The sequence below is a fragment of the Gambusia affinis genome, linkage group LG19 (genome assembly GCF_019740435.1).
Source record: "Gambusia affinis linkage group LG19, SWU_Gaff_1.0, whole genome shotgun sequence".
In the NCBI taxonomy this organism is placed as follows: Eukaryota; Metazoa; Chordata; class Actinopteri; order Cyprinodontiformes; family Poeciliidae; genus Gambusia; species Gambusia affinis.
In genome coordinates, this window is record NC_057886.1 from 20,364,153 (window position 1) to 20,388,413 (window position 24,261).

Genomic DNA, 24,261 nt, shown 5'->3' on the forward strand with positions numbered 1-24,261 from the left:
TGTGGCTGGCTCATGTATGCCCACATGCCAACATTTGTTTTGCATTTTGTTTGCCAATGAATTCATGTGACGCTATCTCAGGGTTTTGACACATAGAGCTGAAATTACTGTAGTTAAAATGTGTTTACACTAGCAGAGTGATTACACGCATACACATGTAAATATAAAAATAAAATAAAAAGATCAGACACAAAAATGTCTGTTGGTTCATTTGAAGCTATTCCCTCTGAAGCAAAACCTTCAGCCCTCCCACTGATTCCTCCTACGCTCTTCATCTCTGTGCCTCCTAATTTCTCACTGCTCTCGTCTCGTCTCTCTCTCTCTCCCCGTCTGCTTTGCCTCTGTGTCTGTACGACCGTCTCTTACCTACCGTCTCTCCCTCTCTTTTTGCAGGTGCTTGTGGCTTTCATCAGCTTTTCAGAAACTATGTTGCTCGTGTATCTCAGCTACAAGGTGAGCCACTTGTGGCCCTCGACGGACACTCTGAAGCCTTTTGTGAAGTCTGAGGCTCTGATGTCCACAGGCAGCGTTGGAAACATTTGGATGGATTTGATATGCATGAATGTTTCTTTTTCTTTTTTGTCGTCATGTTTGCTCTTCCAGTTTGAGAGGCCTTCTAGCTTACTCGCATGGTTCTGTAATATATCAGAGCAGCTTTAGGGGAACCCCCTGTGTCGAGGCAGCTGGGAGGGGGGAGAGTCCATCCATGGGTTGCCCTGCTTTTGATGTATTTGACACCTCAAGCCTATGAAGAGCTCACTCCACAGATTCCTCTGGAGGATGGAGGTCTTAGCATTTAAAGCTGACTGATTCCTGTGGACTCAGCCTGTGACTGTCCACCTACACTAGTCGGATTCAGGTCAGCATGCAGGCAGCAGACACATAAAAACAGCAACGGCTGACATCTTAATTGAACATCGTGGCTTAGAGCGAACTGAGTAATGCTGCTTCGCCTCTTAAACCTACACAGGGGAGTTTTATAACCTGTGTACATCCTGATGTGTTTTATGGCGGAGAAGCTTCCCCCTCCAAGCGACATGAGTTAACTCCTAAAGTCGCAGCAACAGTGAAGATTCCTGACCTCTCTGTGTGCGGTTTCTGTTTCCAGGGGAACGTTTGGGAGCAAGTCCTACGTGTTCCATTCATTTTGGAGATGATCAGCACCGTTCCCTTCATGATCACTGTGAGTGGGAAACATATGCTTTACTGAACCCCGGTAATATGGGACTCTCTAAGTCGGCCTTTCGTTTTGCAGTGATACATCGAGGACGTAACAAGCAGCTCTTCCTCACATAATCTCTTCTCTCACCAGAGATTTCAGGAGTGTGTATTGTAATAAAAAAGGTGATAAGACAGAAAGTCCATTGCTTTTTTTTTTTTTTCTCCTGACAGGTGATTTTGCCCTCCTTGAGAAATCTTTTCATCCCAGTATTTCTGAATTGCTGGTTGGCCAAACATGCTTTGGAGAACATGATAGTAAGTGAAGCACTGAAGTTCTTAAGCTGCATTGACTCATCACTGGAGAGAATCCCATGATTTTATGTTGAACTCCTATTAATTATCTATCTAAGCTGTTCTTATCCAGATGTGCCACACAAAACTTCATACTTTTAAATACGAGAATTTGTTGCATAAGTTTGGACTTAATGTGGGTTTTTCTTTGACGTTGGCATGGCCAGAATTGAGCATGCAATAATATTTCCACAGTCTCATCTATGTTTGGGTAAATTTACGTTAGCAGGTCTCCTGCATGCTACACATTAAATCATTATATTCTAAATGATGATTTAATTTATTAAGGGCTACAGCTATCCATATCAATCTGTCTTTTGTGGAATAAAACCCTTCTTCCTGTAATATCACAAATTAAATGAGCTTAGGTTTAATTTCACTCGCGATAAACACATTTCATTACTTCCACATCGTCACAATCAAGAAATAAAAGAATAACCTGCTTATCTTCATTCTGACAGTAAACCATGGTTATGATACTGTGACGGCTTTGTTTGTTTTATAGTTGAATTTAATTTCAAAGAATTTTATGCTGGACACAAAAACCTAAATCACTCGAAGACGGTAAGGAAAACAAAATGTAGCACATCTTCAGGTACAATGATAGAATAGAATGGAATTGAACCAGTTTTCTCTCTAATAAAATAATTGGAAACTGGTCTTTGTATTCGATTAGGTTATTGTTGTTAAATGTATGTGACAAAAAAATTAATCAAAGGGAATTTGTAAGGGAGTGAAATCTTTATTTTACTCTTTCTGGAGGAATTGGTAGTGATTTTTTTTTTACTGGTTTGTTTCCTGGTTTTGAACAAAATAATTTCTAAACATAAAAAAGATTGGAATTCATTGTTAAAATTGACAATTTAATATGATATCCATATCCATGATGAGTGTATGTAAACATATGCCGTAACTGCATATTTCAATTTAGCTTCTCATCTTTTTGCTTTATTGGTTTTCACTTCTTTCCCTCAATACTCCGTCCATGCTGCTTCACGTATTCCAAGGGTTACACTTTCTCCTCTCAATTTAATATTTTGTATATTTTTCCACATTCTCTCCATCAGCTTGTACAATATGTATTCTAAATAAATATCCTTCTCTGTGTCCTCCTGCAGAATGATCTCCACAGGGCGATTCAGCGAACACACTCAGCCATGTTTAATCAGGTCGTGATTCTGATCAGCACACTCGTCTGTCTCATGTTTACATGGTGAGTACCACAACTAAACAAGGAGGGAGTGGCAACAGGCAAAGAAAACAAAAGCTCGAAGTGGAGATGGAATAGGAGAGGAGAGAAAAAAGATGAGATGAGGCAGCAATAGAAAGAGAAAGAGGAAGGCATCTAGAGGGATTGGAAATTGCCGCTATCGGAGCTGAGAGAGAACGGCAGAAAGAGGAGAGGTAATTGGTTACTGCCGGAGTGAGAAGGTGCTCTTAAATGACAGCAGGTGATGGCTTCAGTGAAGTGGAGGATGTGTCAGCTTGCCTCACACGTGGGGCAAAAGGCACAAGCAATTCAAGGAGATCCTATGCGCACAGCTTGAGTTAATCTCTCTGACTACTTTGAGTTTGACATTTTCCCAGTTGACTCACATATCAGCTGAATATTACAATAACAGCCACAAAACATCTCCGTGCAGAAATTTCCAACAAAGGCGTCCAGGCATGCAGCCGCCCCCATCTTTGCACATAAAAAGTCACAGATATTTGCACAGGTGTGAAAAACATTTCCACCTCAATAATGGCTCCCATGAGCGCCCGTGCCTCTCGCAGCATGAGAAGTGTCTTTGATGCTCACTTTGCCGTTCTTTCCATCTCTGTCTTTTCCCACCCTGCAAACCTGCATCAGCATCTGCGGCATCCAGCACCTGGAGCGAGCTGGAAACAACCTGACCCTCTTTGACTCGCTCTACTTCTGCGTGGTCACCTTCTCCACGGTGGGCTTTGGAGACGTCACTCCGCAGATATGGCCCTCGCAGCTTCTGGTGGTCATCATGATCTTCGTGGCACTCATCGTGCTTCCCATCCAGGTAACAAAACAGTGATCATATGTACAGTGTTTTGCAAATGGATTTATACATTAGAACCACAACATATGTTACTGATACCAACACTTTTTATTTTAGTTTGATATACCAGCACACTTCTGACCTTTAAGTGCTTTTGTGGTTTTTCCATTAAAATATTTGTGAAAACCTGGGGACAGAATTTCAACAATGTTTATGGGTGTCTGAAAATACATACAATACATGTGTGCATATTTTCCTGCTCAAACACCCTCTCTTTTTTTTAGAGGGGTTATGTGTGATGGTTACTGGGAAGATCCAGGCGACTAAATTCAAGACAATCTAGAAGGAACATCTGTTATAGTGCATTCATATCAAATCCGTTCGGAGCGTCTAGCACGGCGCGATTTGAACTGTTTTATGAGATTTGAACGCATTTTAAGTGTTTGGACGCGTCCAACGCGGCACATAGACATAACACATGAACAGATTTGGTGTGAACGCACCATCAAAGGATGCTACATGGTGAAGCAAGGAGCATGTATGACCTGTGTTTGAATGACCTAGTCAAAGTCCATACGTAATTCCAATTGAGGATCTGTTGCCTGACTTGCTGTTATGTGGGGAAAAATGTATCTCTTGTTGGTTTATTGTACAGCATCCCAATATAAAGTTGTGATTTAACTGTCTACATGTTGAAGAATTTTTATTTTTTATTTTTTATTCAAATCATGTTAACAAAAGTTATGTTTCCTTAGTTAGCTGTGGAATCCCTGAGGCAAGAATTCATTTTACTCTAATTTGTTTTATTAAACTATAAGATAGTATTATATTTCAAATATAATTCAAATTTTTTTTCTGGCTAAACCAAGTACGCACATGTTTAATGCTCATGGAGGAAAATATCACAAAGATTAATTTAGCAGTCAGTTTGTCTCTCTCAAAAGATTATTAGTTTTTTTTTTATGTGCTCAAGAACATTAAAGTTCCTCCCCTTATCTCTAATAATCTTGTATCTCCCCTTCACACAGTAATTGGATGACTCACAGCTTCCTACGTAGATTTACGACACTATTTTTATTCAGAGAGCAACAAGAGAGTCTTCCACACTCACTCGGTTTCCTAAATCCCATCCCTGTCTCTGAGCTGCTCCATAAAAGGAACATTTATGAAGGAGACTCAGAAAAGCTGTTTACACACGTACAGGGGCCGATAAAACACCTTGACAAATGTAGCGTTTGATGGTTTCCCAGCAGTTGTTCATCAGATCTGTGTAAACCCGGAGGTGGAAGCTGTGCCTGTATTTCTCCCAGTACATGCAAAGGTGTTAATGGGATTCTGAGCAGATGTTTTCATGTGTCTTACCTTCAGTCGGAGCAGCTCTCTATAGACACACCACTAATAACTTATAGGATAATGATGAGCTTCGCTGGTACACTAGACTGTTTCATTTTGTTTTTTTCAACCAATTCAGATTCAATAGTCATTCAACTCAAAACTCGTTTATTTTCAGCAGAAATGAGCAATTTTACCTACCCACAAGAATACTTAAATCGACTTCCCCTGTTGAAATAACTCTGTTTACAAGTTGTGTGAGTTTGGATTTTAATTTCAAATATACAACACTATGATATTAAAATTAGTCTTGCCTGTGAAACCATTCAAAGTGCTATTCAATTAGTGCAACCCAAACGATGGTTCATTATTTTTATTATTATTCTTATTCTTTTTAGTTGAAGATTCAGGACTTCACAAAGACTGATTTTCACACACAAATTTCTTACACTTTTTGATTTTTTTGTTAAATCAAACAAACACATATAAAGTAAACTTTTTTTTTTTTTCATTTTATTAAAGTGAAAATAAATCTAAATCCAGACACAATGTGAAAATTTGTTTATACCACCAGCTTGTGAAACCCTGAGTAAATTGACTAACCATTTATTTTTTGGAAGGTTGCATCCAGACCTGTTTATAGCCAGACTCAAGAAATTACTTCAATAAAACTTACATAAAGTAGGCAAAAAAAATTATGAATGCTGTTTACCATTGTCTATTAACTGGCTGTTAATTATATGTCCGAGGTTTTCACTTTTACATATCTGTGATAAATGTGGAAACAAGTAGCCAGGATGCAGTAATACAGAAAAAAAAACATGTTTAATAATCAAATCTTGCTAACTAAAATACAAAGGATTGTGACAATATTGAGACTATAGAGCTGCTCAATATGTTGAACAGAAATCATGTTGGCAGTATCGATCTTTTCAATAAGTAAATCACAGCAGCTTGTTTGCAATATTTGGTTGGATATTACATTTAAAGTGCCAGTAACTTTCTGCATACAGGTAATATATTTGGCTGGATGAATGTACTCCAACAGTTTTACGAGTGTTTGACTTAAAATCCTGAATTATTTGCCATTTATGAGTCATATTTAAATGCTTTTAAATTACAGTACATTTATGGACACAGTACTTTCCAATGCTTTAGAAGACTGTAATAATGTGACTTTGACTGTCATTTTTTTATTGTAAGTAATAAATGATCTAAAATGCAGCTAAATGTAACTGTGTTGATTTATTAAATGCCACAACTGCTTGTCATACGTCTTTAACTGGGACTGAATCCCACGCTAACATGATCAAAAGCTCTCTGTATTCCAGCTGGGCCAGGGTGATTGCACAAAGCCCTCATTACAACAAGAAAACTTTAGCTTCAGAACATTTTTACAAACTTGGATGAATACGTTTATGCAAAACGTTTCTTTAACTTTGATATCTCATGCTCTCCCCTTCCCCTCCTTTCATCCTTAAATACCCTGTGACATTTAGAAACTGGCTCCCGCTGGCCCCCATCCTGTCTGTCTGTGTGTGTGTGTGTGTGCGTGTGTGTGTGTGTGTGTGTGTGTGTGGGGATGTTTGTGACTGAGTGTGTACCGCTGTCTGACCCTGACCATTGTCTGGGCTACAAACAGCCGATTTTTCTCTTTACTTGTTGTCTGGGTTTTCTGAACAAATTGCCAGAGTTTTGCAGGTTGTGCCTGTTGATGGGATTTTTAAGATTCTGAGCGAAGATTAGGATTTAGTTTGCTTGAAACAAATCCTGATATTTTCTGTGTGAACCTTGTTATATCATTAATTTTAAAACGGTTGAATAAGTTGGGGCAAAATAAAATACTATCCTAATGACGTCCACTGCACTCACCCCTCATGTAAAAGTCTACAACACAACAATTAGATATGTCTGGAAAATAAAATAATAAAAAAAAAGATACAGCAAGTGTGCAAACTTGTACTTAAACTAATACTTTACTGAAGCAACTTTTGCTTCAGTTTCAGCATTCAGTCTTCGTCGGTTGGAGTTTATCAGCATCTCACAGTTTGACGTGACAATAAGTCAGCACTCTGCTCTGCAAACGTTCACCACATCCCGCCGCCATCTTCAGGTTACCTCACAGATTTACTGTCAGATTTAGACTCCGGCTTTGGATCATTCCCCTCCTCTGCAGTCGTCATTCTGTTGTTTTAGGGTGGATGCTTGGACTCACTGTTGTGTTGAGAAATAAAATCCATGGTTATCTGCAGCTTATTTTTGGCGAACACCTGAAGGTTTTTCATCAAAACCGATTGGTGACTGAAAATGTTAACATATTTATAAACCCTGTGGATTATCTAAAATAAAGCAAATCGTGGCGAATCAATCGCTCTGTTTTTGTGAGTAAGGTGTTGTTTAATAATTAATGTTGTTTGTCTGTTTCACATACCTTTGTGAATTGTCAGTTTCATTGGACCGTGACTCATTCTCCCTCTAGTCAGATAAGGATAAACAAACAGAACTTGGCAGAAATTTCTGCAGCTCTTTCATTGTTGATGATGAACTTTAGGCAGCCTTCCTGAACTCTGTCTTTATTGACTTTTCATCCATTTTTCTGGATGCAGTGACCATCGTTTTCTTAAATTGTTGATAACTGCCTTTTCTCTGACATGAAACACATAAAAAACACTGCAGAGTTCTGGACTCAACACTGCTAAATGCTGAACTTGAATCATAAAACGCTGTAAATTAATGGTGTGGAAACCTTTCCGACCACTTGTTTACCCCACCACAGCATTTTTCTTTTCTTTTCTGATTTTTAACAAATTGTCCTACTGGTAAATATGTTTGTTTTTTTGTTGACCCAAGTTGGTTTTCATTTTTCTATCATCAAAATGTGGAGTTTTAACTGGGGTGTGAACATTTGATAACAATGTTTTATTTTATCTGAGGCACAATGAAAACTTGCAAGAAAAGAAACAGTTAATTACAAAGATATGAGATCCAATATTTTTATTATTTGTCATTCATTGCAACAATTGTTGCTCCAACAGAGGATCCACATCCGAGCGATCACCAGGGCTTCTGCTTGTCAGTGTCGACTCTTGACTCTGTGACCTTCAGATTGAGTAGATTTGTGTGTGTGGGCGTGTGTGTGTGTGACGACAAACTGAAGTGTGTAGGAAACTCTCGTCAATCCTTCAGCACTTCATTTTCTCAGATTTAATACTTTCTACCATCCGTCGCTCCTCCTGTTGCACCAGATAGCATCTGTGCCGTTTTGTCTGAGCCTCACGAATATTTCCATTACGTGTTTCTCCCTGTTAATGTGCACTATCACATTGCACTCACCCACACTCCTGAAATCTCCACTTATCTTAATTTGCCCCCAAACACTTTCCCTGATCAAATGGAAACACCACACACTAGGCATCGTTTTTCTTTTCATATACCACCTGGGTCTTTGCTGTATTCCAGCTAACCTAATCCGCTTTCCATCTGTTGAATGTGATAAATGTCGTCCTCGATGCAGTTTGAGCAGCTGGCCTTTCTGTGGATGGAGCGGCAGAAATCCGGAGGCAACTACAGTCGCTACAGGGCACAGACGGAGAAACACGTGGTGCTGTGTGTCAGCTGCCTCAAGATCGACCTCCTCATGGACTTCCTCAACGAGTTCTTTGCTCACCCTCGGCTTCAGGTCTGCTTTGAAGTAGGGCGAGAAGGTTTTCAGGGGTCAGTTGAATGTGTGGAAGTGTGTTTGTTCCCTATAATTAAAGCTTTTCAGGAGCCAAAGCAGCAGAGGGCAAAGCAGGGGATTAATCCTGCAGTAGCAAGGATCCAACTCTGACTTATTCATGCTGGAGCAGCTGTGAGTCTGTTTGCTGGAAGGTGTGAATATTTACTTGTTTTTCTGAGGATCATCTTACTTTTTGGTACTCAGAGCAGAATGCAGATGTAGGCTGAATATGACTTATGCATTTTTTTTTATTATTTGATATGTGAAATTTGGCATTAAGTGAATAAGTAACTAAGTTTTTTGACTTTCGGTGGCCTCTGCAAGCATTTTTGTGGTCAACAAACATCTGAAACCCAAGCCTTTTGGGCTGTATTTTTCCTCTTGTGTGTGTGCAGGACTACTATGTGGTGATCCTTTGCCCCGCTGAGATGGACGTCCAGGTCAGGAGGGTCCTTCATGTTCCTCTTTGGGCTCTGAGAGTCATCTACCTGCAGGGGTCTGCCCTCAAAGATCAAGACCTTATGAGGGCCAAGTGAGTAATCATGACTGGCTGTCTTTATTAAAAGCTTAATTACAACAGTTTTATTAAACTGGGGAGATATGAGAAGCTCCACAGTGGTCAATAATATTTAATATGCAGCTCAGAATTAATTCTTGAAGTGTCTGGAGGCCAAATGTAACACCTGTAATTTCCATCCCCAGTTTGAATACAATGACATGCAAAGTATTCATACCACATGTACTATTTAGGTAACTTCTTATGGCAATCAGTGGCATTGTATTTTATTTTGGAGTGTCAGAGTTGAGGGGACTGAAAATAGATGCAGGTTACATCTTTCAGGTTTTTACTTGCTTAATTCTTCACTTTATGATTCTATGCTTTGTGTTTACCAGGCACTTAAAATCTCAAATACATGCCATCAAAGTTTGTGGTTGTGACGAAATGTGAAAAAGTTCAAGGCATATGAGTACTTTTTTGCAGGATACTGACTTGCAGATAAAACAAGTTATGCTAGTGTCACAGAAAAAGCCTCCTTGTTTATTCCCCTCACCTCCCACTATCTCGTCTTAAAATGGTGTGTGCAATAAAGTTACTTTGGTACATTTGTTGTTCTGTCGTCCCACTTTTTTCCTCTTTTGTCCTCTCTGACAATAACATGACAACACACGTCTTCCTGTGTCTCACGGCCTCCCCGCGATTCTCTCTTCCTCTTTCTCTCCCTCCCACTCCGTCTGCCTCTCTCGCTCCTGTGGCTGCTGGCTCTACTAACTACCTGCAGGATGGACGATGCTGAGGCCTGCTTTATCCTCAGTAACCGGTTTGAAGTGGACCGCATTGCTGCTGTACGTGCTTCAACATTTCCCTGTTTGATCCTGACTCTCTGGCATTAATCATGGCTAAAGTTTTTGCTCTTCCTGCAGGATTTTTAAGCATAATCCTATTTTTATTTCACAGTCATTGTGAAATAAAATGCCTTGCCATACATCCAGATCTTTTGAGGAAAATAATCTGGATGATTTTTGGTAGTTTCTGGGTTGTTTGTGCTCCTCAGCTAAATTCTGATCAGATGATTTTGAAATGGGGGGAAAATGGCTTTCCCAAAGCCCAGACTGCAACCCTCTAGAAATCTGCTAAGTGTCCTTAAAAGCTAAGGCTGTATCAGAAAATCAACCAATTTAAATGAACTCTAATTCTCCTTAAAGGAGTCCTGAAATATTCAGTCAAGTCTATGGATGGTGAAGTTAGAAAACGTCTGCAGATATGAAAGGAGCACCTTTCAAAAGGTGTAACCAATAAAGTATTTTGGTGAAGTGTATTTCAAGACATCACACATTTTGTTCAATGGATATTTAGAGCAAGACTTTCATCCTCTTCAGATCAAAATAAGTGCTAGCTGTAATTGTAAATCTTTATGCCATTCTTACTTTCACACAGTTTTTAAAAGCCATCTCATGACCCTCATTTCACAAGTAATTCTTCACCATCTTAACAAATCTGACAACAAGAAGTCAAAATTTCATTGCTCTGAACTTTCAGGACTGCGTTGCGCCAAACCATCAGGCAGGTTAAGAGGAATGCTGTAACAGTCTGATGCCTCTTATGATCTCTTTGTACCGTACCATCTCTCTCTCTCTCTCTCTCTCTCTCTCTCTCTCTCTCTCTCTCTCTATCTCTCTCTCTCTCTCTCTTCCCTCCCGCTTTCTGTGGTCAATACAACTCAATACACTGTTTTTCGATTTTTGGCAGGACCATCAAACCATCCTCAGAGCCTGGGCTGTCAAAGACTTTGCTCCAAACTGCCCTCTGTACGTCCAGATTCTGAAGCCGGAGAACAAGTTCCACGTCAAGTTTGCAGGTGGGCAGAGAGTGTGAAAATGAAGAGGCTGGCATTGTTGGGAAGCAGCCTATTGTTTGAAATAATATTTCTTCCTAATCTTGTTTGGATGCTTATTTTCTGCGGTTTGTGCTTTTTTTCCACTTTAACAATGGAAACAGATTGTCCCCAGCTGTACCTGAACCCGTCTGCTTGACTTTTTATCCTGAAGCATGTATTTTCCCCCAGAGTGCCCATGCAGCCCTATCTCTCCTCCCAGCTCAGAGGATGTGTGGGACAGATTGGCACAGCTTGCCTGTAAGCCTTTTGCGAGTTTCAAACGTTGTTCTTTGGAGAGTCTCCATCTCCATCCTGCACAACTACAGACACCAGTCAGTCATCTGTGAGTGAACGACAAGGACCTGCGCTCTCTCACGTCCTTTCTTTCCTCTTGCACGTCTCGCTGCTTGCAGCCCTGGACGATCTGAAACCCAATTCAGTCCCAGCTGTCTCCATCGATGACTAATGTTTTACTCTACCACTTTAGCAAAGAAAAGCGCCCTCTTTTTGAAAAGTGCTGCAGTTGCGCTAACCTGGCAGACAAGCCCTCTCCACAGGGTAATCCTCCCACAGTGGTGTTAAAACACTTTGCAGGCAGGCTGGGCCCTTTGCTATCAGCAGTGCAGGAATTGTTGTGCACAAAGAGAGTTTCATGTTCATCCCTTATCACACCTTTTCTTCAAAACGTGATCAACACGGAGCTCTGTGGGAGGAATCTTCTGCTTGAAGTCTGAAAACTCTGCGGGACATGTGTGAACAGCTTTGATGTTTTTCATGTCATGAATGCACAAATATCTTCCTATTCTATTAATTTACTAAACAAATGACTCGCCCATTGTGCTTTGCCTAATAACTTGTAGCTGTCCCCTCTTTGATGAAGCAGACGTTCAAAATGTAGCAAATTTGTGATTTCTTAATTCCTTAATTTATATTGCATTATCATGCTTCAGTGAGGAAAATGTTTTACAACAAATTGAGTTTATTTTGTTCTCCAAATCCTCAAATCACAATAGCTTGAATCACAGAGCGTACAGTCACACGGACGTTAGTGAGAGTACAGATGCCAAATTTTGACACCACTTAGAAAACACTCCTGAAGTGATGGTGTGGGAGGCATTAATGAGCAAGAGATACACAATTTAATTTGATCTGCAAACTCAGCCTGATGGGAGTTGAACGTTCATTAGAAAAGATCAGTCGCCGCGATGCAGTAGCAGACCCAGAAACGTCGAGGAGCAAAACGTATCCTAACCCGACTCGTCTCTTGATTATTCATCCAATTTCTGTTGAGCAAAAATATTCTCTTGCCCCCCAAGCGAGCTCTGCTTAAGTAGCTACACACTGTTAAAAGCAGCCCACTTATCCACGCAGTAACAAAGTTACTGATTTAATTAGCTAAGCTGTTGGACCTGTGGTCAGGTCCTAATTGCACTGTTGCAGATGATGCAAATAGCCATATTTGCACTTGCAATGAGTCATATGTTCAAGCAGGCTTCGGTCTAGATATTTCATCCTGGGCTGAAGCAGAAAACACAAAGAAAAGAGCGAAGGTCTTTAGAGCAAGAATGAAAGGAAAAAGGAAATGTGTCTTTGTGTGTATGCGTGTGTGTGTTAGGACAAAGTCTTTGATTCAGTCCTGAGGTCTTAGTTCAGGAATCTGAAGGATGCTCAACCATGAGATCGTTGACAAGGAAGGAAGGAAGGAAACCACCAGAGGAAGAATAAAAAGACAGTGGCTTCTATCTCTGCATTTTCTGAATTTTAGCTATTCAGTGGAAATATGTGCATGATTAGAATAACCAGGACTGCTCCATAGAAACTACTTCATTTCTTTATTTTTGTCTTATCCTCTGCAGCAGCAGCAGATGCCCATTTCTCTTTAACTTCAAAATAAGCTGACAGGCTGAATAGCGGGAGACTACAGCACATTTTATGTGTGCGCTGCATTATGATGTGCTGATCTGAGCCAAAGGAACATTGCCACTTAATCAGAAGAATCACAATACCTTGTTTTTTTTTAATTGACATGTTTATCACCTAGCCACCTTCAGTCACACGTCTCATTAATTTTAACACAAGCTGCATTTCTATCTTATATGACCATCTGCTTCTTAGATTAGCAGCCGATTGAGTGCGATTCTCCGTCTCGGGCTTTGATGCTCTGTCACCAATTATATCCTAATGTGAAGCACATTCTGTGCTTTTACTGCCCAGACCAACTGTATTGCTTAACAGGCAGCCTAATATGCCTGTGCACTGAACTGAAGACAGTGCAATCAAAAAATAAATATCCAGCACAGGAAATGGATTCTCCTTTGGCTCCTTTTCACTGGTTGGCTCTCTACAAACATTAACCGGTCGATCAGATTTTCCTTTGAAAGAGGAGACTCTGAAAGGAAAGTGTGGTCTGTGTTTGCTCGGGTTGTGTGGTTGACCCACACGGCTCCATTAGGTGTTAGCTGATGAATGTGACTGAATACTCTGACCTGTTGCTCCAGCTTTCCTTCTCTCTCCAAACTTTAACAGCGACTTGAGATTCTTCCTCTTAGTTGAACGAGCTGTGAGTGGATTTTTGATTGAGCCGTGAGTTCGATGCTCTCGGTTCTTCATGCTTTGTGCACGTAAACAGCAGGTCAGTGGCAAGTGCAGGAGATGCATGCGAGTGTTTCGTGGCTTACATGGTGGCAGCATGTTGTTGCCACGGCGCTTCAGCGAACCAGAAACTGAATCCAGCAGTTTTCTGAATGTAAGAGAGAACAACACTTTGTGTGTTTTTCTTTAATCTGCCCTGAAACTTTGTCTCAATTTGCCATGTAAAAGACAAAAACTTCAAGAAAGTCATTTCATGTACCATTTACTATGGTACAAAAATTGTTCAAGGAAGATTTTTTACCTTTAAATAAGGTCTTGTTAAAGGAGATTGATTTTCTTTTTATTTAAGAGGTTTGTAGATTCATAGAGCTAGAGGACTAAGCATTTAAAATAAAGCTGATTGTTTTTGTTAACTTTAACAGATTTTAAATTATCTCTGAAAATCAGTCTGCAATAAAAGTTAGAGTAATAGTCTTTTTAAGGGATATTATTGTTTGGTGACTTCTGAAGGCTGTTTGTTGAACAGTTAATGGACCCAATTGTTTTGCTTTGTTGCTAAACTGAGTCAAATTTTATGTGAAGCACCTCAAGGCTTAATTCATGGCCCATTTTTATTTCACGTTAAAGTGATTCCACTTGGTCCAGATTATGGAGTAATAAAAATACCTCTTAAAATCTCAACACTAACCACATACAGAGTTACATTATAGTGTTGCCAGTTGAGAATAGTCCACTATAACCATTTAGTTTGTCCAAAATACCCAAGAGTGAATCGATCAAAATTGACTTCAGGTGGAATTCATTGTTTTGGGAGAAATGTTTAATCTCAATGAGAGCTAGCTGGTTAAATGAATTTAAAAAATGGAGGATACAAAATTTAAGAAAAGTGATCTTAAAGGATTGTGTAACTATGACTTTATAAAAATTTGGTAACATTGTTCTCTGAATTTGATACAGAGCCATTGTGTTTTATATGAGTGCATTCATAAAAATCTATTTATTTATTAGATTATGTTTTCACTGTGACTTAACTCATTTTTAAAACTCTTTGGCACTCATGAAGAGCAATTCTTCTTCTTTACTGAAGCCTATAAAAACCTTAGCTGATGTGTCCTTAATGTGTTTTTCTGTCTGCAGATCATGTGGTGTGCGAAGAGGAGTTCAAGTACGCCATGCTGGCTTTAAACTGTGTATGCCCCGGCACCTCCACTCTTATTACTCTATTGATTCACTCCTCCAGAGGACAGTGAGTTTACCACCTTTCATTCATTTAATTTTGTCTAAATGTTGATATTCCCTTCACGACCAATAAATTAAACACTAGAGGGATAAACCAACAGAACAAAGCAGCTTTTGTCTTTACATTTTTTCTCCTCCCCTCCCATATCTCAGAACTACACCCCAAGAGGCCTTCAAGCAACGAGCCGGAGCTTTTCAAGCCCTTAACAGGTAGAATACCACGAAATAAATGGATGCTTATATTTACTCTGGGACGCATTCATGTATGACGTGAATCCAAAGGATTTCCTGTCATGTAGCACAGGAAGCAAATATGTAAATATTTGATATTTAAATTCACCTCAATTATCTGGAGGGTAAAAATAACTCAAATGTGACTAATTTAAAGTTTTAAACATTTTTTATAGAGAATAAGTAAACATAAAACTGTCAGAGTTTTCTTATGTCACAAAGCGCTAAGAGTCTCAGGAGGAACTTAAAACCCACAGAGTCATCAGAAAGGTTTACAGTACATTTCATTATACAAGAACTATTATGATCATGTGTCATAGTTGCTTATTTAAGTTTTATTGTAGAAACATTTAGACTACCATCTTTTAAACAGAGGTCTAATATGGACACTGAGCTGCATGCTATTGAAAGCAAATTGTGCTCTTATGAACTGGGATTTTGAGTTAACACAGTTTCTACAAAATGTCTTGCTGCCAGTTAAACTTTACATGCTTTATTGTTCGATAAAAAATATCTCAGTTGTTAAAAATCTTGTGAAAAATGTCAAACCTCTTCATATACTCTTCAGAAAGTCGTTTTTCATTTTACTTATAATGTTCTGGTTTAAATTTCTGGCAATCTCTAGAACATTGTCACCAAAAGATCAACATTTGTAGTGTGCGCCGTTTGGTCTTTGGGGGTCCATGTTTCACTCAGACAGGGGAACTGGCAACTAGTATGGGATTGGTCTAAACTTTTAAGCTTGTCTTAAAATTGAGCTGTTTTATTAAAAATATAAATCTTCTGTGCAAATAACCCAGATCTGACCAGCAGTTAGGTTGACTTTACTGTGAGAATTTCTCTCTGAAAACTGAGAATGTTCTGACGGCTGTCTGCTGTTGGTAAGATACTGACTGCTAATTCTACAGAACCATTAAGGCTTAAAGCTACATACACATTTTAAGCAGAACTGGAGTTTTATTACATTTGCTAACTTGCAAGTTATTGCTTCAGGAACAATAGTACTCTGATATGTGGAAATTCAAGTTGCATCATTGGTATTGTAATGCAATCAAAAATAGTAATAAAAAAATCTGACCAAAAAATACACAATTATTGTTTTCTAAGGCAACTGTGCCTGAAATAAGGAAAAATTCAGTTTGTTTCAAACTTATGTGAATGTTTATTTATTCAAAAGCAGGGAAGCAGAAGTGAAAGCCTGTTTGTTAAATCCAACCTATATGTTAAATTACCCTTTAAAGAATGTGTCGAGGTGTTTTCATGAGAATTCATCTATATCTGGACTCGACGCCATCTGGGTTTTGGCTCTGATGGTGACTAAAACTTGCCATCCTTCTCTCCTGCCCCACAGCCAGATCCTGTAAATTGAACATTTCTTAACACTCTATTTATATGGAGCCTTTTTTCTTCTGCAGACTGTCTTCAGTCACACTACCTCCACACTGTTGCTTCTTGTTGTTACCTCTTTAGCCCCCGTGTGTAAAGCCGTATCCCCTCCGAGAGATCTGGTGTGCTCTTAACAGTACGAATGACTAAGCCAGAGCTGCAAGACCTTGTCTCCCTCCACGCCTGGATTGCAGTATTGATTAGCAGCTTAGATAGAGATGTAAGACGTCGCCACTATAAACTTGATGGAATATCCTCTCATGTGACCCTGGGTGCTTCAAATAACACATTTTAAAAGGTCACACCTCAACAATTCCCACGTGTGTTTGGGTTCTGTCTCAGGGATGGCGGCGCAGGGTCATCAGACCAGTGGCACCGAACGTATAGACGCTGCTCAGCCAACGAGGTGCATCACATTCGTCTGGAAGAGAGTAAATTCTTTGGAGAATACCAAGGAAAGAGTTTCACTTTTGCGTCCTTTCATGCACATAAAAAGTGAGTGAAGGCACCACTACGCGCTGCACATTGAAATCTATCGCTCAGAGCTGATCAGGCCTGCGTGGTTGCAGGTTTGGGGTCTGTTTGATTGCAGTGCGGAGACTGGACACCACAAACATCCTGCTGAATCCTGGACCGTGCCACATCATGGGGGCTTCTGACACATGCTTCTACATCAACATCTCCAAAGAGGAGAACTCGGCATTTGTCAGGGGTCAGAGGGAGCCGTCCTGGGGAGGCACAGGAGGGAACTCAAGAGGAGTTCACCAAAGTATCTACCATGGACTCACCCGCCTGCCTGTGCACAGCATCATCGCCAGCATGGGTCAGTAAGAGACAGAATGACTGCATGAAATCTGTCTCAGTGTTTTCATCATTCAGAATTTTACATCGAAACTGTTTTCAAAACCGTTCTGCATTTTTATGAGCATCTCCATCCAATAATATTAGAATATCAATGGAAAGGAAATTTATTTCTGCATTCGAAAATTATAGGGTTATATGCTTTACAGATTTGCGCTGTGGTGCCGTCAGTAGCACTGCTGCCTTGCATCTAGAGAGTCCTGCGTTTGAATCGTTACTCAAGTAAGAGTAGAACTACTTCAACATATTTTTACTCAGGTAAAAGTAAAAATGTATTTGGTAAAAAGTCTACTCAAGTATTGAGTAACTGATCAAAATGTCAATCATCTAATTTTTAAAATTACAAAATATTACCAAAATATAAAGGTAAGAGAAATAATAATTTATATCAGTAACAAAAATAATAAAATCAGGTAAAGAGTTGCCTAATCAGTTTCTTTCAATAAAAAACTTTAACAAAAGCTGCAGGTGTCTGTCTGTGTCCGGTGAATTTTTGCTTAAAACTAGTATGTTTTTACATTCAGTGGGTAAAGAATTCAGAAGTTTTACTCAAATAAGAGTAGAGAAAAGTACAGTGTAGTAAAAATATTCCTTAAAAGTACATTTTTTTCTAAAAAGTTACTCAAGTAAATGTAATTGAGTAAATGTAAGTAGTTACTATCCAACTCTGGTGGCCCCTGGCCTGTTTCTTGTGCAGTTTTATCTTCTACATGTTTTCCTTCCACTCAACTTTTGATTAATATACTTGAATACAACCCTCTGTGAACAACCAGCTCCTATAGCCTGTGGAGGCTGTCGCTGTCTGCAGAGTGGCTGTGGAGGCCGTAATATTGGTGTTTCAGAATGTTTCTAGTTATAAATCCTCTTTTCTTGGGTCTTATTTGTTATGTTCTAGTCAAAATTATAAGCAATAAATGCTTGAATTATCTCACTCTGTTCCTTCAATCTTTGTATGAGTTTCACTTTTTAATTGTATTACTGAAACATTTTGACTTTTAACATTACTCTAATTTATTGCACCTGCATTTGATTAGAAAGGATCTTGCCTGTGGTCAGGTTCTGTTATTACACAAACCTGCCACCAAGTGGACAAAAATAAAGCTCAAATTCTCAGCCCTCACACTTCTGAACCATTTTACAGGTTTTTAAATGGTCGATATTTACCTTATGGGTATGTTTTCAGGCACCGTTGCCATTGACCTGCAGGACTCCAGTGACAGCAGCCCAGAGGGTCAGGACCCCGGAGGCACAAGCCTCTGCAGCGGCAGAGGAAGCAGAAGCAGCTCCAGGGTAGAGATCGGGGGTGCAAACACCTTGGCTCTGCCCGTCATGGGAGATTCAGGGGACGAAAGACGGCACAGCATCGCGCCGGTCCTGGAGCTGGTGGACGGAGTCAACAACCCAACCTTTGACCTGCTGGGGGAGCAGTCAGAGGACGAAGGAGGAGAGGAAAGCAAGGATGACGGCGATAAAGATGAAAGCGCCCACTGGTGGGGTCGACACTGCGAGTGAGTGGAGCAAATCGTATATGAGGTTGTTTGAATAGATTCAAAGGTAAATGTGAGTTTGTGCTGCAGGTGGGTGAAGGGATACCCGCTGAACTCTCCGTATATCGGCAGCTCACCTGCACTTTGCCATCTTCTTCAAGAAAAAATGCCTTTCTGCTGCCTGCGTATGGATAAGGTTTGCAACCAAAATTGCTTCTTCATCTTTACTCATACATACCAGAGGACAACCCCATAATCTCTCACACTTCTCCTCCAGCCTTGTCCCCACATCCCTTTTGAGGATGCACGTTCCTACGGCTTCAAAAACAAATTGATCATTGTTTCTGCGGAGAGTGCAGGAAATGGTCTGTACAACTTCATTGTGCCTCTTCGGGCTTACTACCGAACAAGGAAGGAGCTTAAACCCATCGTGCTGCTGCTGGAGAGCATGTGAGACCTTTTTCTTCTCCTGCTTTTCCTTACATCCTGTGTACCGTTGTAAAACCAGGTTCAGACTCTAAACAGGTCGCATCCTGGTGCTGTCCATAATCGCAGCTTTTAATAATGGCACCGGGATTTGAAATCTAGGTTGCGCAGAGTGGCAAAATTGGTCCCCTCTTAAAAAAGCAAGTGGGGGAGAAAAACTGAGCCACTGACCGTGCTAGTAAACATGATTGGTGACATACTGAATGCTTTCAGCACACGTCTTGTTTTTGTGGCAGCTACACGAACACAGTCGGCCAAATGAGAGTGGAATCCAATAAAAAGGCAATAAAATGCTGAGTCACTACTGCGTAGTGCCGTTATTTTCAGCTTTCTCAGAAGGCCTTTTGTCTCTTCAGTAAATTCAGCGCAGAGGGAGGGCAGACTGTAGCTGTGGGAACGTTTGTTCTCCTCTGTGGCGTGTAGGAATCACTCTGAAATCTGTTTTCCCCATTTGTTTAGACCTGAAGCTGATTTTCTGGAAGCCATCTGTTGGTTCCCAATGGTCTTCTACACAGTGGGCTCCATTGAAAAGTAAGACCAAATTTATATTTTTTACATTTATACCAATGTAAAAAATGCATGTGCAAAAGTATTGTATATTTTTTACACGTGTTTTCACATTTAAGTCAGAATCTGAAATGCAGTTCATTGAAATCATAACATTAATGGAAGTAGACACGTACGAAGCAAATATGTGGAAGAAGTCGCTCAGTTAGATGAGGCCAAAGTGAAGCCTTTAGGTCAGTGTGTAAACCATTTCATTGGATAATTCTGTAAATCGCCCTGAACACTCCATCCCCATGGTGAAACATGGTGGTGGCTGCATCATCCTGTGGGGTCACTGATAACAGTTGAGAAAATAGATGGAGCCAAATACAAGGCAAATATGAGAGAAAACTCATTACTGGCTGCAAAAAATTTCATATAAAGGTCAAAGTTCACCTCCCAGCGACCCTGAGCTGAGGATTAGAGCTACAGTGGAGGGGCTTAGATTTATGCTCTAAATGCAGCTGAGAATTTGTACCAAGAGTGAAAATTGCAGCTTACATACACTCTCAATCCAATCTGGCTGATCTTAAGATTTTTATTTCTGGTATTTGCAGAAAAAAATTGAAAATCTCCTATTCTGTTCATTCCACTTCACAGTTGTATTGGTGTATCCCATAAATTTTTGTCAAAATTTTGTGTGTTTCTAACAAAAAAAAAAACACATTTTTGTTTTAGTGACAGACAACAACAGGGTTTTTTTTATTATATATTTCCTCTTGCACTAGAGTGACTTAGGGCGTACTGCAAGGTTGAGTAGTTGGGCCAGTTCTCTTTGCTACAAATATGTTTCCACTTTGTAAAAACTGATTATTCTGGCATAACAACTAAAACTGAATCCCTTCTTGCAGTCTGGACAGCCTCCTGCGATGTGGAATCACTTTTGCGGACACGATGGTGGTGTTTGACAAAGAGAGCTCCATGATTGCAGAGGAGGACTACATGGCTGACGCCAAAACGATTGTTAACGTCCAGACACTGTTCAGGTCACTTTCACCCAAACGTTCATTTGCAGTTTCACACACAAAAGCGATATGTTCTTTGTACTATGTTTCTTATTTTTCCTGTGCTTTTCAATCCCAGACTGTTTCCAGCTCTTAGTATCATCACAGAGCTCACACATCCTGCAAACATGCGGTTCATGCAGTTCAAAGTCAAAGATCACTATTCCCTGGCTTTGTCCAAACTGGAAAAGGTAAAGTCCAAAGCCTTTGTCTCCTTTGATTAATTTTATGAGTCAAAAAGGAAATAAGCATGACAAGTGCTTTATTTTCATGAAAGTTCATTGGAACAGAAATGAATAAATAGGATGGTAGGATGAGCTTTTGCGCTAATATCTGGCAATTTGTTGCCATTGTTAACATTCTCAATGAATGTTGCTCTGGGCATTAATAACAGCCATTAACAAAGCAGTAAATTATCTACAGTCTGACATCCTCTCTCAAATTGGTCCAACATCATTAGGAAAACCATTGTCTCTCCCTCTTTCAGCAATAAAAGCTTTTTATGTTGTCTATCAACTTTATTCTCACACCGCATACAAATCAAGGACAATTGAATCTGATCTTAAGACTGAATGTCAGTCTGTCTGTAATAAATCCTTAAGTATTGTTTCGGCCTCGCTGGGGGGAAATTTGACACAGGTAGAGACTCCTGATCCACTCAGAAAACCCGTAAAACCTGACACCTAGCTGAGCGTCGCTGTGTTTGATCTGCAGAAGGAAAGAGAGAAGGGCTCCAACCTGGTCTTTATGTTCCGCCTGCCATTCGCCGCCGGAAAGGTGTTCAGCGTTAGCATGCTGGACACTCTCCTCTACCAGGTGTCAAACACACTCTCCCTGAATAACAAGTGTCTTTCTTCAGGTGGTTTCTGTCTCAGTAATGACTTGTGTCTCGTTGACTTGTTTGTTGTGATGCCATGCCAGTCATTTGTGAAGGACTACATGATCTCCATCACCAGGCTGCTGCTGGGGTTAGACTCCATGCCTGGCTCAGGCTTCCTCTGCGCCGTGAGTAGCTAAAGCACAAACAAACGAGTGCCTGGATTTTAGTTTGGGTGGACAGAGGATCGCCTCAGAGACCGACTGTTGTTTTGTTTGGTTTCCAGATGAAGATCACAGAGGACGACCTGTGGATTCGCACCTACGGGAGGCTCTATCAGAAACTATGTTCCTCCACAGGAGACATTCCTATAGGCATCTACCGGACAGAGGCCCACAAGCTTCCAGTGTCCGAGGTCAGCCTTGTTCTCATGTCATAACTTCAGTGTTGAACACATCACGGAAACCCCACATAAAATATCTCAACAGCAATCATCATACAGCGACCATGCTTTGCAAACGTGAGTCGGGCCTTTGCGCTAAGCAAAGGTTTTGGACTGGATCTACTTTCATTAATGCCATTTTTGCCCAATGTAGTTTTGTTTAATTGAGCTTAGCTGAGGCAGTTGAATTGAATCTGCTTTAAATTGTGTTCTCGGGCTTATTGTGACTTCCTCGGGAGACATTGCTGCACTCTTTTAGTGAAATGGGAAGAAGGTCCCCCACTGCTCCATGTATTCTCCATCTCTGGATAAAAGCTCTCATTGTGGTTCAGTGGAGTCCTGACGCTTTAATATGAATTTGTAATTTAAACCTCCTGCGTGTTGTCAGACAGGATTCACTAAAGTAGTTTGTTTACACTGCCAACACATATGTTTGTCTGGGTGTGGCTTGTGAAATTAAACTCCGTTCTCTGCTTTACTTTCTTCAGCTCATGTTTCAGAGGATCTTTTGTGTTTGGTGAATTTTTTCTGTTTGATTTCAGCATGACTTATTACACTGTTAAAACTTGATCTATCTTAAATATAGATACATTTCCTGGTGTTTCAAACAGTTTAGAATGGCATTTGGAAGGGAAACAAGCCCCCAGCATTACAGATCCCTCACCGTACTTAGCAGTAGGGATGTTGCTTGCTGGCGAAAATCCCAGTTAAAGTTTCTCAGCAGAATTTCACCAGAGTCTTGTTGGAGAAATTGTTTCCGTCTTCACCATCCCCTGCAATCAGCGTCGGGGAGATTTGTTTGTTTTACTTCCATTCAGTTTAAACTTTTTAATTAGTGCACTTATAGGAGAAGTTTGAGTTCTTCTAGCCATTTGATGACCTTTGATGATCAACACACATCAGTATCTTTACAGCATTTGCTTACAGTCAGGATGATGAATTCCTGCACAGTGAGCTTGTTGCCAGCGTAAGAACCACCGTTCATCACAGCGAAGGCCCGGATGGAAAAGGTGACCTTCGAGTTCTCCACCAGGTCGGCAAAGTGCCGCTACAAAGGAACTCCTTTTTTTTTTCAGCAGCTGCAGCAGTATTGGCTTTTTCGAACAACCAGGATAGTTTTTGCTCCAAATTTGGATCTGTTCTCCATGCATGCTGCCCAGATTGATTATCGTCTGGTTTACTATAATTAACGAGTGCAGCGGTAACAGTTTGAGTAATGTGACTAACAGCCGGTGGTGGTGAGACTTGTCGTTGTCCCAGAGCTCCAGTGGAAACTTCAGTGGTAAAAATCGACCCTGAATGTGTTGTTTCTGTGACGTCTCTCTCGCTTAGATGGTCCATTGGAGAAAACTTTGACAAGAAATAGAATAGGAGGATTACTTAATAAGAAATATGGATCAATTAAACTCATCATGCTGTTTTTCTTTATTCACACTTCAAGCTTTTCACTCCTGCTCCTTCATCAGTTGATGCATGCAACTATTTTATCTTGATTCAACATATTTCTGCTTTAGTTTTACAACATGTTCTCTTGCCTTTCCCTTTTTGAAGAGTGACACACACATTAAACACTAAAAAAAACCTTATATATATATATATATATATATATATATATATATATATAAATTAGAAATTTTTGAGAGTGAGACTGTGAAAAAGCTGAACTTGTCTGAAGTCCTAAACATTGTGAAGTGTGCTAAATTTGTTAATTAGAAATTGTTAATGATTTATTAAAATTTTTTTCTGTACCTCTTGTTTTCTATCTTTGTGAAATTACTAACAGTTCTGAGGAACAATTAAAGCCATCAAAGCTCTGCAACATGTTAATCAAATCAAATTAAGGCAGAAAAGAGTTATTTTTTAAAATGTTCTTCAGTCCCAGGTCTCCATCACTGTTGAAGACTACGAGGACACCAGAGAGCCCAGAGAGCCCCTCCTGTCCCGCACCGGCGCTCACCGTAACTCCACCTCCTCAGAGCCCGTCTCCTCCCACTCCTCGGACCACCCGCTGCTCCGGAGGAAGAGCATGCAGTGGGCGAGACGGCTGAGCAGGAAGGGGGGTCGGGGGTCGAGTGGAGCCAAAGGTGGTCCGGGCAGCGCGGCGGAGCGGATCAGCCAGCAGAGGCTGAATCTGTTCAGGCGCTCAGAACGACAGGAGCTCAATTCACTGGTGCGAACCAGGATGAAACATTTGGGCCTTTCTCCAACTGGGTTTAGTAAG

The 24,261-nt window shown here is 40.3% G+C and overlaps 1 protein-coding gene across 3 annotated transcripts in view; it reads left to right on the top strand.

The window, feature by feature from the left end:
• The window catches only part of LOC122821462 (potassium channel subfamily T member 2), a 45,543-nt gene that overhangs the window by 18,189 nt on the left and 3,093 nt on the right, over nucleotides 1-24,261 (top strand). For all 3 annotated transcript variants that reach the window (XM_044099406.1, XM_044099407.1, XM_044099408.1), the window contains exons 6-28: nucleotides 394-453; nucleotides 1,109-1,183; nucleotides 1,393-1,476; nucleotides 2,631-2,725; nucleotides 3,365-3,545; nucleotides 8,371-8,535; nucleotides 8,970-9,106; nucleotides 9,855-9,918; nucleotides 10,823-10,931; nucleotides 14,679-14,787; nucleotides 14,934-14,990; nucleotides 16,740-16,892; nucleotides 16,967-17,220; nucleotides 18,442-18,766; nucleotides 18,836-18,941; nucleotides 19,023-19,195; nucleotides 19,691-19,762; nucleotides 20,629-20,763; nucleotides 20,861-20,972; nucleotides 21,496-21,597; nucleotides 21,703-21,786; nucleotides 21,885-22,013; nucleotides 23,917-24,256. In XM_044099406.1, the coding sequence (XP_043955341.1) occupies nucleotides 394-453; nucleotides 1,109-1,183; nucleotides 1,393-1,476; nucleotides 2,631-2,725; nucleotides 3,365-3,545; nucleotides 8,371-8,535; nucleotides 8,970-9,106; nucleotides 9,855-9,918; nucleotides 10,823-10,931; nucleotides 14,679-14,787; nucleotides 14,934-14,990; nucleotides 16,740-16,892; nucleotides 16,967-17,220; nucleotides 18,442-18,766; nucleotides 18,836-18,941; nucleotides 19,023-19,195; nucleotides 19,691-19,762; nucleotides 20,629-20,763; nucleotides 20,861-20,972; nucleotides 21,496-21,597; nucleotides 21,703-21,786; nucleotides 21,885-22,013; nucleotides 23,917-24,256 (3,121 nt within the window). The remainder of the gene's footprint in view (nucleotides 1-393; nucleotides 454-1,108; nucleotides 1,184-1,392; nucleotides 1,477-2,630; nucleotides 2,726-3,364; nucleotides 3,546-8,370; nucleotides 8,536-8,969; nucleotides 9,107-9,854; nucleotides 9,919-10,822; nucleotides 10,932-14,678; nucleotides 14,788-14,933; nucleotides 14,991-16,739; nucleotides 16,893-16,966; nucleotides 17,221-18,441; nucleotides 18,767-18,835; nucleotides 18,942-19,022; nucleotides 19,196-19,690; nucleotides 19,763-20,628; nucleotides 20,764-20,860; nucleotides 20,973-21,495; nucleotides 21,598-21,702; nucleotides 21,787-21,884; nucleotides 22,014-23,916; nucleotides 24,257-24,261) is intronic.